Raw genomic sequence first — 16,743 nt, forward strand, 5'->3', positions numbered from 1 at the left:
AAGACATACTGAGTTCAAAATCTCACACAGAATTCCTACATTGTACAGGCAGATTCCCCAAATCTCACCATCTCCAGTACACTATGCTTCAATAGGGCCAATAAGGACAGTCTGAACTATTTCAGCCACAACTATTCTAGTCCCAGTGTGGACAAACATTAGCTGGAACTATTCAGCTAGTCTTCCCCACACTGTCCCACAGGGCACCAGCAGCCCTTCAGAGTTCCCTAAAATGCACAGGGCAGAGCTAGTACGGAAGTGGAGCAAACAAGATTCAGCACAGTTAATATGGATGTGCTGAGTCACCAGTTTTCAGATTACCTTTACACAAAACAGGAGGTCAACCAGATTTGTTTTATGTAGCATCTCACATTAGGCTTCCAAGAGCCCTATTTAATTATGAGGATAACTGAAGCCATTCTGCTGTTAGCAACACCTCACCTTTGAGATTAGAATCTATTTTGAGAGGTCACATGGGCTGTGACAAACTTTATCCCAAGACACTCTAAGTACTGCAGGACCTTTAAAACTAGTTACATTTAATAGCACACTGGTGACGCCAAACAATTGTTCTAGACCAGAGCACACTGGCTGTTCAGTTTCTTCTCTCCCTGCAAGATAAAACTCTAGAAGCCTTATTAATTTTAAGCAAGGACAACAAACAGACCCCTGAGGCCTGGAAAGCCAACATTTTGGATTTTTTATTTAATACATTTTAAAAGATTATGCCTGTTTAAGATTATGACAACCCGTGTTCAGGCTTAACCATACTATAATTAAAATAATTTTACAAACATGCAGCATTAATGAGCCCTCAATTTGTGTGCAAAATGTGCTTTAATTATATGAAGAAGGGGGAAACAGCTTTGTTTTCTGAGATCAATTCAAATTTTATAATTCGGTCATGTCATGTTTTGCAATAAGTGGCTATATTGTTTTCAGTCTTTGCAATGGAGCAAGTGCTGACATTTACATTTTTCCAAAAGGAAGTACTCCTTTCTGTCCAACACAAACTCTTTTGTTTTATTTACTTTTAAGGTCAGTTTCAGGGGCAGACACACACAACCACCCCCTATTTGAACTAATTCATTCGAAACTGAAAAACCAATCAGGAATTGAGAGAGCTGCAAAGTTTGTTTTCTTCCAATGTATGAAGAGGAATCGGGTGGAAGAGGAGGATCTCTAATACCTCTAAAACCTGACAATCTGGATGCTTATTCAGTGGTATTTAGGGGTCTAAACATGCAGATAAGTGCCTACTGGGATATGCAAAAGAACACAAGTACCCTGAAAATCTTGCCCATGGTGACCAGAAACAATCAATCAATTCACTAGCTACAGTCAAGAGCTGATTTGTTTAATGACAGTATCTTAAATGCCTTGATACATAGAAAGGTAAGTTTAACAATATCATACCACCACTATATAAATCCATGGGACAGCCACACCTTGAATACTGCAGGCAGTTTTGGTTGCCCTATCTCAAAAAAGATATTAGAATTTGAAGAGGTGCAGTGAAGGGCAAAAAATTATTAGGGATATGGAACCTCTTCCACATGAGGAGAGACTGTGACTGTTCAGCTTAGCAAAAAAGAAGAGAGTGAGTGAGTGAACATGAGAGAGAGAGAGAGAGAGAGAGAAATAGGACAGAGGTCTATAACATAATGAATGGTGTGAGGAAAAAAGTGAATAAGGAAGTGTTATTTACTCCCTCACATGACAAGAGCCAGAGGTCACCCACTGAAATTAATAGGCAGTAGGTTTTACACAAACCAAAGGATGTACTTCTTCTCACAAAGCACAGTCAACCTGTGGAACTTGTTGCCAGGTGATGTCAAAATATATCTGATTCTTTTTCTAAATCTAGTTAAGTTAATGGAGGATTGGCCCATCAGCAGCTATTAGCCAAGATGGTCACAGATGTAACTCCATGCTCCAGATATCCTTAAACCTCCAAGTGCCAGAATCTGCTATTGGTCAACAGGGATGGATCACTCAAAGTTGCCCTGTTTTGTTCATTCTCTCTGAAGTGTCTGGCACTGGTCACTGTCAGAGACAAGATATTGGGCTAGCTGGACCATTGGTCTGACCCAGTGTGGCCATTTTTCTGGTCTACGTTTTAAAGTTTTAAAATGCTGTTTGTGTGTTTCATTGAATTTTGATCTCCATTCAAATGTAGCTTGACAAATTCAAAGTTAAAAAAAATGTCATTCACCATTTAACATTAAAAAGTAAAAAAGGAGTCTGAGTAAATGCTCTATCAAATTTAGAGTAAAGGCCATTTTTAATTGAAAGTTGATGAGTTTTAATGATTATACTAAACAATGAGAGTGAATCTGTTTAGGAAATTGAAGTACGAAGGCAACACAAGATTAAAGTCACTTATTTAAATCAAGGTTCCCTGCTTTACTGATTGTAAACTGTGATTAAAAGCAGCAACTTAAAATTTAACATTGCAAAAGTATACGTTCAGATTAGATGTATAGAGCCTCAACCAGATTGAAGAAAGATTTAAAAAGCCAGGTGATTTAAGTCAGTGAGATCAAACCCTCCAGCCACTTTACAACTCAAAGCTATGGCAAGCAACAGTGGTATAGAAGCCACATCAGGAAAAATAAGGAGACTTCTCTCTCAATTTAGTAGTTCTTCCACTTGAGGAAGCTAGACACACCATAATATTTCATATTCAAGAGATTCTTTGCAGCTATAAAGCACTAGCAATGTATCATTAGGAGAAACTGCAGAGATTCCTCTTAGAAACCAACATGGTTGGGCACATGCCTTTTTGAGCGTATCTGTGCCCCCCCCCCCCACACCACTTTTTTTTTTTTTTTTTTTTTAAAAAAGATGACAGTTTTCCAGCTTTATTTTTACCTTTGAAGATCCAGGAAGTCTGGTCTTCTAAGGACAGGGTCACCTGTAAAGAGACTCATGGTCTTGTCTACATTAGAAGTTTTACTGATTCACTTTATTGTAAGCCATGCTAAATGCAAAACGAATAAAAGCAGAGATTCTAGGCTGCACCTGCAGGTTCACAGAAAGGAATCTTAGGGGACAAGGGTGCAGTGATGCAAGCCCCTTTCCAATTCTGGGATGCTCCCAACAAAGAATCTTGGCTGCCCTATTGGATAGCAGTCCCAGGCTGCCCAGATAACCCTATTACCTAGACTTGGCAGAATGTGTTTGTTTTTATAAATCTGATTGTTAATATCAGTTTTTATTTTTAGCCTTCCTCCCCTCCTGATTTGTATCTGTTTTAGTACATTTTTGCAGCAGCACTGCACAGGCTCTCTACACAGCTGGTGACACCAGATCCCTGTAGGCACCAGAAAGGCTGCAGTCTTGGCAGGGCAGATCAGATCCCCAGCCAGGGCCATGAGGATGACAAACCCCATCTGTGAGGGAGACCAGCCCACTGGTAAAAAGCTCCTGCCCAGGAATGGCCACTGCACACCCAGCCAGCGGGTGGAGCTGTGACAACAGGCCTGCAGAGAGCACCCTTGGTGGCTAGTGACACCAGATACCTACAGATGCAAGATGTGGAGAAGGCTGTGCTTGGTCAACTGTTACCATGGCACCCCGCCCCTTCTCTCCCCCCCCCCCCCCCCCACTCATCAGTTTCAGCATGCCAGGTGAAATTAACCTGTGATGACTAATCTGGCCAAGCCTACCATACAGCACAAGCAACAGAAAAATTCCCTCCTGACCCCTATTCCAGGGTTTGCAAGGGGAATTCTGCCCCAACCAACAAAAGGGTTTTATGGCTCGTGTATGTGGTTATAAGAGCCTACAGCTGGTTTTCAACACAAAATTGAGTCATCAAAATTAGTTAAAAGGTGTTGGGGCTGGTTGGGCTCAGGTCTCCACTATAGGCACTGCAACCTGGTGCACAGTTTTGCATCACTGCTCAAATATGGACCAGCTGCCTCTTCATCATGACAATGGAGGTGAGGGGACAGCCATGCCAACTCTGTATGAGTAGCATTGTTACAACTTGGTGCATTGGGTAACACCACTCACACAAATTTGGCCTGGTCAGCCCCCTATTGCCATGATGATGGAGCAGTTGGGCCAAACCTGAGTTGTGCTGCAACTCCAGAAGTCCCAAAGCCCACAGTGGGAAGCCACAGGACAGGAGCCAAGGGGGAAGTGGTAGATCTGTTTGCATTAGATGTAGCAGCTCACTTGGATGGTGGGGGGTGGGTGAGGGATTCTGGGGGTCCTGGCTATTCCCTCCTAACCTGCCCCTTCTTTCTACAGGTATGGGGGGAAGAGTAGTCTCCTGCTTTGGTTTCCATGTCACATTCTCTGGTAAAAACTGGCCCCCAATGTACCAACACAACAGACCCCCCCCCCAGCCATGTAACACCCCCCATCTTCCATATAACTTGCCCTGCCCCCCCCTCCAGCTTTGCGACTCCCAGCCCCTAGATCTTCCCCCACTTCACCCCAGCCCCTTCTGTCCCCCAGCCCTTAATTTGCCCCACCCCCATGGGATGCAGGGAGCTGTGTATTGGGGGGGAGGGGGGGGGGGGGAAGATCTCTCATCTTACCACCCAGACTCACTTCCCAGTGGAGGGGGTTCCCCATCTGTTAACATCTGGCTGGAATCTTGCTCTGCACCCCCTCCCACCCCAAATCTCCTGTAGGAGTGCACTGGGTCATGACAGGCCATCAAGGTTTTCAGAATGGGTCCTGAGCCCAAAAAGGCTCACTGCAGGGAGAATCCTTCCCTTAGGCCTGGTCTTCAGTAGGTACAGGTGCATTTAAGTATGTGCAAGTCAACATGTACCAAGAGAAAAATCTCACTTCGGCCAGGTCTATACTGGAAAACACTATTCATGTAGAAGCAGTTTATACTGGCAAAAGATCTTATACCAGTTGCCCAAGCAAAGCAAGATGTAGCTATACCAGCATAAAAGTGCTTTTGCTGGTACAGCTACATTTACATTAGGGCCTGTGCGGATATGGAAACGTCAGACCCCAGTAACCAACATTATTATACCAGCAGAAGCCCTAGTGTAGACGTGGCCATAGAGTCTGTAGGTGCTATGATTCAGTTCTCTCTCCTTGCCAGGGAAAGTTTGCTACTTCACTTGCCACACACCCCCACACAAATTTCTGCTCAGTACTGCTTTTAGAATTTTAAATACAAATGTTTTCACTTAAGTACTTCAATGCATGGGCTAGTTAGTTAGATGTTATCATGTAGTGCTTTTAAGTTTAACCCCTTGAGATAGGGTAGATAAAAAGCCATTTCTAAAAATGTAAATTACAAGACTACTTTAAATAAGCATATTTTTGAAATTATGACAACCCATAGTAAGCCATTCACTATAAGATGTTAGAATGGTTTCAATTAAATAAGATGTTTGTTTCAAGTTTTCAAGAAAGCCGAACTGAACTGGTGGAAGTTACTAGCCCTGCACCCGCAAGCATGTATTTTTCACTTTTAGAGAAAGTTTAATAGTCTCTGTGACGGGTTGGATCACAGAAACCCCCTTGGGAGCTGCCACCCAATGTGCAAAGACTACCCCTGCTTCTGTTTTCCCTGCCAGCTCAGGACTCCAGCACCCTGTCTTGCTGAGCCAGCCACTCCTGTCTGGCTCTAACACAGAGCCAGGGTCTGAATCACTTGTCCCAAAGCTGCAGGTTTACCTGAAAACAGCTCACAGTAGCGTGCTTGTCTTTAGCACTCAGATGCCCAACTCCCAATGGGGTCTAAACCCAGATAAATCCGTTTTACGCTGCATAAAGCTTATGCAGGGCAAACTCATAAATTGTTCGCCCTCTATAACACCAATAGAGAGATATGCACAGTTGTTTGCTCCCCCAGGTATTAATACATACTCTGAGTAAATTACTAAATAAAAAGTGATTATTAAATACAGACAGTAGGATTTAAGTGGTTCAGAGTAGTAACAGACAGAACAAAGTAAGTTACCAAGCAAAATAAAACAAAATGTGCAAATCTATGCCTAATCAAACTAAATACAGATAATCTCACCCTCAGAGATGCTTCAGTAAGTTTTTCTCAGACTGGACACCTTCCAGGCCTGGGTACAATTCTTTCCCCTGGTACAGCTCTTGTTGCAGCTCAGGTGATAGCTAGGGGATTTTTCATGATGGCTCCTCTCTTTTTGTTCTCGTCCACCCCTTTATATATCTTTTGCATAAGGCGGGAACCCTTTGTCCCTCTGGGTTTCCACCCCCCCGTCACTGGAAAAGCACCAGGTTAAAGATGGATTCCAGTTCAGGTGACATGATCACATGTCACTGCAAGTCTTCATTACTCACTTGCCAGCACACACATAAACAGGAAGACTCACAGGTAAATACAGCCATCTGCAGACAATGGAAGTCAAGATTCCAAACCATCCTTAATGGCCCACACTTTACATAATTACAATAGGCCCTCAGAGTTATGTTTTATATTTCTAGTTTTAGATACAAGAGTGGTACATTTCTACAAATAGGATGATCACACTCAGTAGATTATGAGCTTTGTAATGATACCTTATAAAGCATATCCCAGTTACATTACATTCACTTATATTTTTATATAACCATATAGACTGCACAACGTCACAGTCCCTTACTAAATAAAGATTAGAAATAGTTACATAAGACATTAAAAAGGTTAAATTTACTCAAGAATTAATTGTACTCCAGACCACCCGAAATTAGTCTTATGCTGCACATACATTTAGGAGAATTTACAGAATATTTGTTTTAAGGAACCTATACAACCCATTGAGGTTTGTCCATTAATCAGGTTTTGAGAGATTAGGAGTCAGATGAACTTTGAGCTTTACAAAAATTTGGGGCTTGTTTACCCAGAGTTGCACTATTTAAAGTTTTATTTTTGTATAAAAATAAGTACAAGAGGCTGTATGCATGCTTATTTTGATTTATATGAGGCTTATTTTGTTTCATCTTGAGCCTGTTACAAACATGTTTAAACTAAACTAAAATAAGCCATTTAAATTGAAGTTGAGAGTGCTCATGCACCAGGTTGGTTAAACCACTGGTGTTGCCTATAGAAGAGTTCCTAATACACCTCTACCCCGATATAACCCTGTCCTCAGGAGGCAAAAAAAAAAAAATCTTACTGTGTTATAGGTGAAACCGCGTTATATCGAACTTGCTTTGATCCACCAGAGTGTGCAGCCCCGTCCCCTCCGGAGTGCTGCTTTACCATGTTATATCCGAATTCGTGTTATATCGGGTCACGTTATAGATCATCAGTAAAGGTTGGTTTCATTGTACACACAAAAGCCAAGAAAGTATTTCCATTGATAATTAAAATTTATAGACAACCACTTTTATTTTTGCCTGAGGGGAGGGATAGCTCAGTGGTTTGAGCATTGGCCTGTTAAACCCAGGGTTGTGAGTTCAATCCTTAAGGGGGCCACTTAGGGATCTGGGGCAAAATCAGTACTTGTTCCTGCTAGTGAAGGCAGGGGGCTGGACTCAATGATCTTTCAAGGTCCCTTCCAGTTCTAGGAGATAGGACATCTCCATTAATTTATTTTATTTAAAGATATTTATTTTGTATATTTTGACATGCTAATTTGTTAACCATTACAAATGTTTACGTTTTTGAATCTCAACATCTATTCAATAATTCCCAAGATTTCATGCAACTGAATAAATTGAGAAAAATATAAAAAAAAGTGCTTATGTTTTAAGCAGATAACATCAAAAACAAATAAACCCAGTTCTGCCAGGCCTACTAGTAAGTAAAGTCACAGGTAGAAGATAACCATTCCTTAAATTTGGTTATAGTTGTGACTGGTTTGACCCCCTTCTGGGATGCCACCTGATGTACTGAGCTTCTCCTGCTCAACCAGCCTGGGTTTTGCTGAATTAGGCTCTCCGGCCTCTTGCACAAACACAGGTAATGCCACACCCCACTACAGACACAAACTGAAGTCACCTCTGTGTGAGAGGACTCCCCCAGCACTCACGTGCACACCCCTTTTGGGAGATAAACCCAAAATAATACGGTCTTGTGCTGTAGAAAAACCTGCCCTCTTCCTCAACGTGAAGAGAGATGTGCATGACTTCTTGCCCCCTACCCCGATAGAAATTACATAAACTGGGTTATATTATAAACAAGAAAAGTTTAACAACTACAAAAGGTAGATTAAGTGGTTAAGATAGCAAACAGAACAAAGCAGATTACTAAGCAAATAAAACCAAACACACAAACTAAGCTTGTTTCCCTAAAGATAGTATTTCTCACCCTAGATATTGTTGCAGACAGATTATAGAAAGTCTTGAAAAGGCAGCTGCACTCATCTCCCTGTTGAGACCTCAGGTACTATTACTTACAACAGGGGTTGGCAACCTACGGCACGCGAGCCAATTCTGAGCGGCACGCTGCCTGCCTGGTGAGAGGAGGGGGCGGAGGGGCCGGAAAGCGCCACGCTGGGGGAAGAAGGGGTAGGAGGAAAGCTTGGCTGCCGCAGGACCAAGTTTCTATCTCCTGCCCCTGCAGGGGAGAGTAGTGGTGGTGGGGGTCCCGGCCCCCCGCCCCACTCAGCCCCCCCCCACCCACCGCTCTCCCCTGCGGGAGCAGGAGGCAGAAGCTTGGTCCTGCGGCAACCAAGTTCTCCCTCTCCCCCGTTTTTTCCCACAACGTGGTGCATTCTGGCCCCTCCTCCTCCCCCCTCTCCCTGCCGGCGACGGCCCTTGCGAGGTGGAGCTGAGCCGAGTGGCAGCATGCTCCCTGCTCTATAGAGGAGGCAGAGAGAGGTAGGGACAGGCCTTGGAGAAAGGGGTGGAACAGGGCATATCCCTTCCAGCCCCCTGCCATGAGCTGCTCAGGGCACGGGGCTGGGAGCACCCAATGAGCCGAGCACCCCAGCCCTGACCCCCCCCACCACTCTGCCCTGCACCCCCCCACACCTAGCCTTCTGCCCTGCACCCCCACACCCCCCTCCAGCCCTCTGCCCTGACCTCGAGTTGCCCCACTCAGCCCGCTGCAGGCCTACGTGAACAGAATCCCAGGCTGGAAGCGGGCTGAGCAGGCTGGCGGCGTAAGATCAGCATTTTAATTTAATTTTAAAGGAAGCTTCTTAAACATTTTGAAAACCTTGTTTACTTTACATACAACAATAGTTTAGTTATACAATATAGACTTAAAGAGAGACCTTCTAAAAAATGTTAACATGTATTACCGGCACGCGAAACCTTAAATTAAAGTGAATAAATGAAGATTCGGCACACCACTTCTGAAAGGTTGCCTACCCCTGACTTACAAACTAGACACCCTTCCAGCTTGGGCTCAACCCTTCTCTCCCCAGTTCAGTTCTTGCTTCCAGGTATTTTTCAGTGTCTCTTTGGGTGGGAAGGCAGAGGAGAGAACCCGATGATGTCACTCCCCTGCCTTATATAGCTCTTGTGTATGGCAGGAACCCTTTGTCTCCCAGTGGAAGAACACTGGCATTCTGAGGGGTGGGTCCAGTACCAGGTGACTCAGACCCATGTCTCTGCAGGGCTGTGGCAGCCATTATTCATAGGCTGTATGGAGTGTCCAAAGGAAGACTAAGCTCTTTCACAGTCTATTGTCTCTGCTAATGGCCTATTAGCCCTGTCTGGTTTTCCATTGTTGTACCTGAAGGGCTGGTTGGGGGTAACAAAGTAACATTTGAAATACAGATACATCATACAGAAATGATACAGGCATACAAATTGGATAATCACATTCAGTAAATCATAACCTTTCCAATGATCTCACATGAGACATCTTGCATAAAGTATCTGAGTTATGTCAGACCTATATTATAAGCCTATTTTCATAAAGATATGAAGTGAAACATCACAATAGTCCTATGATTATATACAACTCTAGCATCTAGACCAAGCGTGAGCAAGCTACATCCTGCCCTTCAAATGTTTTAATCCAGCACTCGAGCTCCTGCCGGGGAACAGGGTCCGGGGCTTGCCCCACGCTGCGTGTGCAGTGGCTCCGTGCGGCTCCCAGAAACGGCAGCATGTCCCCCCCTCCAGCTCCTACATGTAGGGATAGCCAGGGGGCTCCGCACACTGCTCTTTCCCAAATGCTGCCCCCACAGCTCCCTTTGTCTGGGAACCAAGGCTGCAGGGACGGGGCAGCACGCAGAACTGCCTGGCCGCGCCTCTGCGTAGGAGCCAGAGAGGGGACATGCCACTGCTGCCAGGAGCTGTTTGACGTAAATGCTGCTTGGAGTCTGCACCCCAACCCCCTCCTGGGCCCCAACACCCTGCCCCAGCCCCGATCCCCCTATCTGAACCCCTCGGTCCCAGCCCAGAGCAACCTCCTGCACCCCCAACCCCTCATACCCAGCCCCACCCCCAGAGCCTGCACCCCCAGCTGGAACCCTAATCCCCCTCCCGCACCCCAACTCACTGTCCCAGCCTGGAGCCTCCTCCTGCACCCTGAACTCCTCATTTCTGGCCCTACCCAGAGCCCACATCCCCAGCTGGAGCCCTGACCCTCTCCCACACCTCAACCCCCAATTTCGTGAGCATTCATGACCCACCATACAATTTTCATACCCAGATGTGGCCCTCGGGCCAAAAAGTTTACCCATCCCTGATCTAGCCTATATTAAGGGCCAAACCCACCTTGCTGGCTACCCACTCCTACTGCCACCTGGCCCTCTCAGCCTCCCTTCAACAGCAGCCCACATAGGAATGGGAAGTAGAAGTGCCAGTTGATTAAGACTAAGAGGTAAAAAGAGAAGAAATGTGCCCCACCCTGAGTCCACTATTGTACCATCACCCTACATCAGTGGTGTCTGTTTATACAGGTCTTCTGGACCACAAAACAATACTGCCAGGACTTCAGGATCTATAGAATTGGGACACCAAACACCCTTAAAAAGGATCTGGAATCCCATTGCCCTACACCTTCCAAAATTCTTCCCCTCCCTACCAGCAGATTCTGATATTATCCCCCTTAGAACACCACATTAGGATAAATTTTAAAGAGGCATCTGTAGTGAATTGCTCAATCAGTAACATCCTTAAAATAGATAAGAAAAAAAATGATCACCTGGGTTCTACTGCTGACTGTAAGGTTAGCAGTCAACAAAACCAGCACAACCTACACTATAATTTTGGATGAAGCACCTGAACTCTCTCACAATACTGAGACATGTCTCCAACCCTACCCTAATACAGCTAGTCCCCCGAGCACACTGTGTCACAAGCCAAGACAGACTTCAGAATGCATCACAAAAAAAAAAAAAAAAAAAAAGATACGGAGACGCAGTCCTGGTCCCCTTCCCCATTTCTGCTACAGAAGACATTGGAGGGCATACATATGCTATGAAGTGACGGATAACAGGAACCTAGCACTTCTAGGGGTGAACAGACCTTCAGATGGAAGCCATGTGGCCTTCCAGGAAGGCCTAGGAGCTGCAGCCCAACATGGTACCAGAATCCCACAGATTTCTTGGGCCCAGTAACCTCACCCGTCACATACAGTTTCAATGGTTCAATAGCTGATCTGATCTCATCTCGTCCAGGCAGTGTTAAAACCCATCCTGCCAGGACAGTGAGCAACCAAAGCTGGTCTGACCCTAAAGACTGCAAAACCCCCTAGGTTTTCAACTCTAAATATAAGGCCAAGGTTCGATAAGCTAATCCAGACACCTTCATTCCAAGCCCTCCACATCAACCAAGAAAATCTCCAAGGTTCACAGATGAACTGTGGGAGATGAAGTGCAGAGTAAGAAGTTTAGAAAGCCATTGGGGCAAAGGAAAGAAAAACCCCACACAAAACTCTGAACTCCTCTGCCAATAGAGCAGACACTTACATGACTGCATCATTGCCTTAAAGAAGGCAAAACTAGCCTCTGCAATTAACATGGCAGAATCACAACAAGCAGAACTATATTGCTTGGTCAACTCGCTAAGTCAACCCATAACCTCTCTCTCTCTCTCTCTCTCTCACTGTGGCTGATGCTTGGGTAACATGTGAAGTACACAGAGAGCTAACTGGGATAGGAATGCTGGTTAGGATGGCATTTTCTAACTGAGTTAGGCCCCATAACACATGCTGAAGCTAAAGAAGCCGGGGGGGGGGGGGGGGAGAGGAAGGAGGGGGGGGGGGAGAGAAGGTGAGGAGAAGAGAGTATTAGAGCCTCAACCTGGAGGAACTGATTTATGCATCTCCCAGCTGGTGAAAACCAGTGAAGAACAAATAGTCAATGCTCCTTCAGAGAAACAGATCTATCAAACTCTATGAAAAATGAGCATTGGCCACACTATATTTCAAGACACCAATACTCAACTCTGAAGATCTTTCCAGCTACCATCCTGTTTCCTAGCCTCTCATTCCATCAAAATGAAAGCACTAACACGGTGCTCCCATGTTACTATAATACAAATGAAATCAGAAGTGTGAATATTCACCTTTAACTGACTGAAGAGTACAAGATGTGGGTGTAATTTTGCAAATTTCATGTGAACAGCAAAAAATACCTACAAGTATGTATCACTTCCCCCTCTTACCAGCACTACTAACCCATGACAAGTCTATGTTTTCAGACATTAATCTTTGCTACTGTAGTCAGCATAGTACTCTTAGTTTCTACATGAATGGCTAAATCTGATAGCTTCCAAGATACCCTGATGGCATGACAAGTGATCTAGGAGAACAGGTATCATTACAGTGCAGTTCACTTATTGAGGCCTGGGCTACCTTTCTAGGTCAAAGCAAGGGGGGGGGCACCCTCAGGAGGAGAAAGATGCAGGGAAGTCACATTTGTGGCTTGTTACTGCAGTTATGGTTTCAAGAGTACAAAAGCATCTCTTTATTCTAATTCTAGTTACTCTCACACCATAGATCCCCAGCTTCGAAAACCCTCCAGCCATATTTCCATGCCAGAATCAGAAGTTATCTACATTTTGTTTGCAGCGATTGTGCATCTGGATAGCCAAATGCACAGATTTTAAAATTTTATTAAAGCTAATGTTAAATATATATAGGTTGGGAAAAGAGTGTCTGTACATCTGGGTATAGTGCTTATATTATCCACAAATATAAAGTTATATGATACATAAGAGTACATAATTAGCAATAATCCAAATTTAGGTCAATAGATTTAACAATACAGTTTAGATAATAGAATCCAAATATTCGGGTACATCATTCATTAAAAGTTGTACGGGGATTTAGCTGTGGAAAGCAAAATATATCAATGAGTAGAGATTGTCCCTCAGTAATTGAGGATTAAGTTGGTTGGTTATTTAGAAAATACAATCCATGAGGAAAGTATTGGTTACTTTCCTGACTGTACTTCTCATCAGCACTCCAGCTCATCCCTCCAGGTACTGAGGATGTCCAGTGATGTGTTCTATGTAGATGTCCCTTGACCACCTGACTGTGTCCGACACCATGAGTTGCTGCATCAGCTGAGCAGAGTGTTGACCGATTCCACATTCTCTCAGCACTCGCTCTTTACTGGGGTCCCATGCGCCTAAAGCTGACAATCAGTGCAGGTTTCTGGACCTGGTAATCCTTAGCTCTCAAGCTTTCAGCCAAAGGAGCATATTTCTCTACCTTTTAAGCTCAGGCATCGTGGAAGGCCTGGGTCCTGTTCTCGAAGGGCAATGTACTATATCAACAGCTTATACATTTTAAGGTCAGAGTCTTTTGTGTATTAAATAGAGAACTTAAGTTTCATGGCCATTCCACTTCCTCCACATCCTTCTTAAGGAAGCAGCATTACCAAGTTTGGTACTATAGATAATCATCTATAATTTGGGTGGGGGTTGGGGGTGTTACTTAAGTTTATGCAGTGAAGTTGCTTCTGTGATAAGACAAAGATATATAGATATAGATAGATACACACACACACATATACATACATACACACACAAAAGTGGTATCCCCTACAAGGGATGTTTGCTATTTTGATGCATGATTTTTTTCAATCAGTATTTTACATGCTTACCAAAAAAAAAAAAGCAAATAGTGTTCCCCATTAGAGCCCAAACGAGACAACAGGAAAAGATTATGTAGAAACATAAATAAAAAGCCTCTGTCCTAAAAGCCTTTTCAGAATGAGTTTTAAATTGTTCAGTTTTGGAGTTTAACATAACCACCACTCCTTCGTACAAAAGTCCATTTGATCCACCTACAGTTATCTTTTAGCTGCTCTCAATCCTGTTTACCCACCCCACTACATGTATTTCACTTCACTATGGGAGTTCCCCCCTTGCATACATCCCCACAGGACTCTTGAGCCCATATAGTGTTCTGAAAACTGAGGAGCTACACAAAACCACAAACAGAAGTCTTTTGTTGAATAAACTTTGGTATAATTTGTATATATAATAAATCTGTTTGGTTTTCTAATAAGCAAACAGATTCAGGCTGCCTTTTGTTTTCCAACACATCAGTTTAAAAGATATGTGTAAATTACTTGTACTCCGTTGGACCCACGTTGTGGGGAAGATTTCTTAAGTCATTTCAAAATAACTAATAGTTAAAAAACCAGGGCAGGGGAAGGGGGGGGGTGAGTAAATCAGCAACTGCAAGATTACCTGCTGGATGCTAGTTTGTTGTTATAGGAACTTCTCCCCTGCTTTTTAAAAAAAGCCTCCAGAGCACTTTTACAAGAGTAGAATCATTAGTCTGGCTGTGCAGTTGGGGAAACTGAGGTACATGTCACATGATGAGAAGTCTATGCAGGGCTGGCCAAGAGAGGACCCAGCCCCATGACTTCCCGTGCAGAGTCCCGACCCACGGGCCCATGCTCCTAAGAGGCAAGGCAGGCGCAGCCAAGAGTGAAAACCCAGGGAATTTAACGATTGCCTCCAAGCCTGCATTTGCGGAATGGACGCTATAGGGGGCTGCCACCGAGCCCGGGGCCCGCACAGCCGCGCCCCCTCGGGGACCCCCGCGTGCTGCGCCAGCCGGGCAGGACCCCTTATTGCCAGACTGCGACCCGATACTCACGTTATCCAGCTCCCGCTGCGGCCCCGCAGCTGCTTCCACCGCCATCTCCGCCAGCTGCCAGGCTGGGCTCCCCCGGCAGTAGCACGCCCACTGCCGTCCTCAGCTCTATTAATGGGCGACTCCCCTCCCGCAAGGGGCGGGCGGTCGGGCGCGGTTTTGCTGGTGCAGTCCAGGCCTAGGCCGCTAGCGGCCTTAAGCCCGCCCCCACGCCAGCCGCGCCCCACCCGCCGGCGCTCCCTGTCGGTGATTTCTAGGTAGCTGGGTCCCACCTGCCGTTTCTGCGCCGGCTCCCGGCTGCTTTAGCCGAGCCAGCAGCGGCTCTATCATAGCTAGCGCACGGGGAGGTCGGGGCTCGGCCCTGGTGCGCACGCCTGGGCTGTAGTGTCTTGGCTGGCTGGGAAACCGCGTGCAACACCCGGCAACTGGCTTTGAGCTTTGCCGGTGGTTTGATCCAGCTGATATTTATTATAGTGTTAGAATCATACAATATTAGGGTTAGAAGAGACCTCACGAAGTCATCTAGTCCAACCCCCTGCACAAAGCAGGACCAACACCAACTAAATCATCCCAGCCAGGGCTTTGTCAAGCTGGGCCTTAAAAACCTCCAAGCTTTGTATTGAAGTACCGGGTTACAGCTCAAGCCTGGGTGCTACTTGCTGTACAAACAGGGGAGACAGTCCCTGACCCTCACAAAATCAAAGCAAACCCCAGAGTACTAAGCTCCCATTAAGGGAAACTGCTCAAGGTTGTTTAGCTCCAGGGCTGGCTTTAGCATGGGTTCATGTGCACCCATGGAAATGAAACTAGGGCTACCATATGTCCGGATTTCCCCGGACAGGTCCGGATTTCCCCGGACATGTCCAGCTTTTCAGTCTATAAATAGCCGTCCGGGGGGGATTTTTAAAAATCTAAAAATGTCCGGGATTTCCCCCCGGCCAAGCACCGCTGGGCACCCAAAGCCCCTTCCCGGCTCCCCTCATCCCCTGCAGCCTTACCACGCTGTCCGGCCCCGCAGCTGTCTTCCCCCTCCTCTCCTCCCCTGAACGCTCCGCCCCCCCCCCGCTCCTCCCCCTCCCCTGCTTCCCGCGAATCAGAGCTTTGCGGGAAGTCTGAAAAGAAGCAGGGGCGAGCACCCCCGGCCCGGACCCCGCCCGGCTCGGGCCCCAGCAGCGCCAGCCCGGCTCGGGCCCCAGCACCCCCGGCCCGGACCCGGCCCGGCTCGGGCCCCAGCACCCCCCGGCCCGGACCCGGCCCGGCTCGGGCCCCAGCAGCACCGGCCGAGCATCTCCGGCCCAGCCCCAATCCCCGCAACCCCGGCCAGAGCACAGCCCAATTCCTGGTCTCTTTAAAGCCGGCCCTGGTCAGGGGACAGGGAGGGGGGGGTTGGATGGGTTGGGAGTTTGGGGGCGGGCTGTCAGGGGGGCAAGGGTATGGAGAGGGGTTGAGACAGTCAGGGACAGGGAGCGGGGGGGTTAGATGGGTCTGGGGGGGGCTGTCAGGGGGGCAGGGGTGTGGAGAGGGGTTGGGACAGTCAGGGACAGGGAGCAGGGGGGGTTAGATGGGTCTGGGGGGGCTGTCAGGGGGCAGGGGTGTGGAGAGGGGTCGAGGCAGGCAGGTAGCAGAGGGGGTTGGATGGGTCAGGAGTTCTGGGGGTCCTGTCGGGGGCAGGGAGCAGTTGGATAGGACATGGGAGTCCCCGGGGGTCTGTCTGGGGGTGGGGGTCTGAATATGGGGTGGGGGTGTGGATAAGGGTCCGGGCAGTCAGGGGACAGGTAGGGTCGTAG

The 16,743-nt window shown here is 46.5% G+C and overlaps 1 protein-coding gene across 1 annotated transcript in view; it reads right to left on the minus strand.

Moving 5' to 3' along the window:
- Positions 1 to 15,351, minus strand: part of TMEM192 (transmembrane protein 192) — a 43,739-nt gene extending 28,388 nt beyond the window's left edge. The window contains 1 exon segment of the mRNA XM_008173172.4: positions 14,960 to 15,351. Within this exon segment, the coding sequence (XP_008171394.4) occupies positions 14,960 to 15,004 (45 nt within the window). The 5' untranslated portion in view covers positions 15,005 to 15,351.
- Positions 15,352 to 16,743: the final 1,392 nt, after the last annotated feature.

The sequence above is a fragment of the Chrysemys picta genome, chromosome 5 (assembly GCF_011386835.1).
Source record: "Chrysemys picta bellii isolate R12L10 chromosome 5, ASM1138683v2, whole genome shotgun sequence".
NCBI classification, from domain to species: Eukaryota; Metazoa; Chordata; order Testudines; family Emydidae; genus Chrysemys; species Chrysemys picta.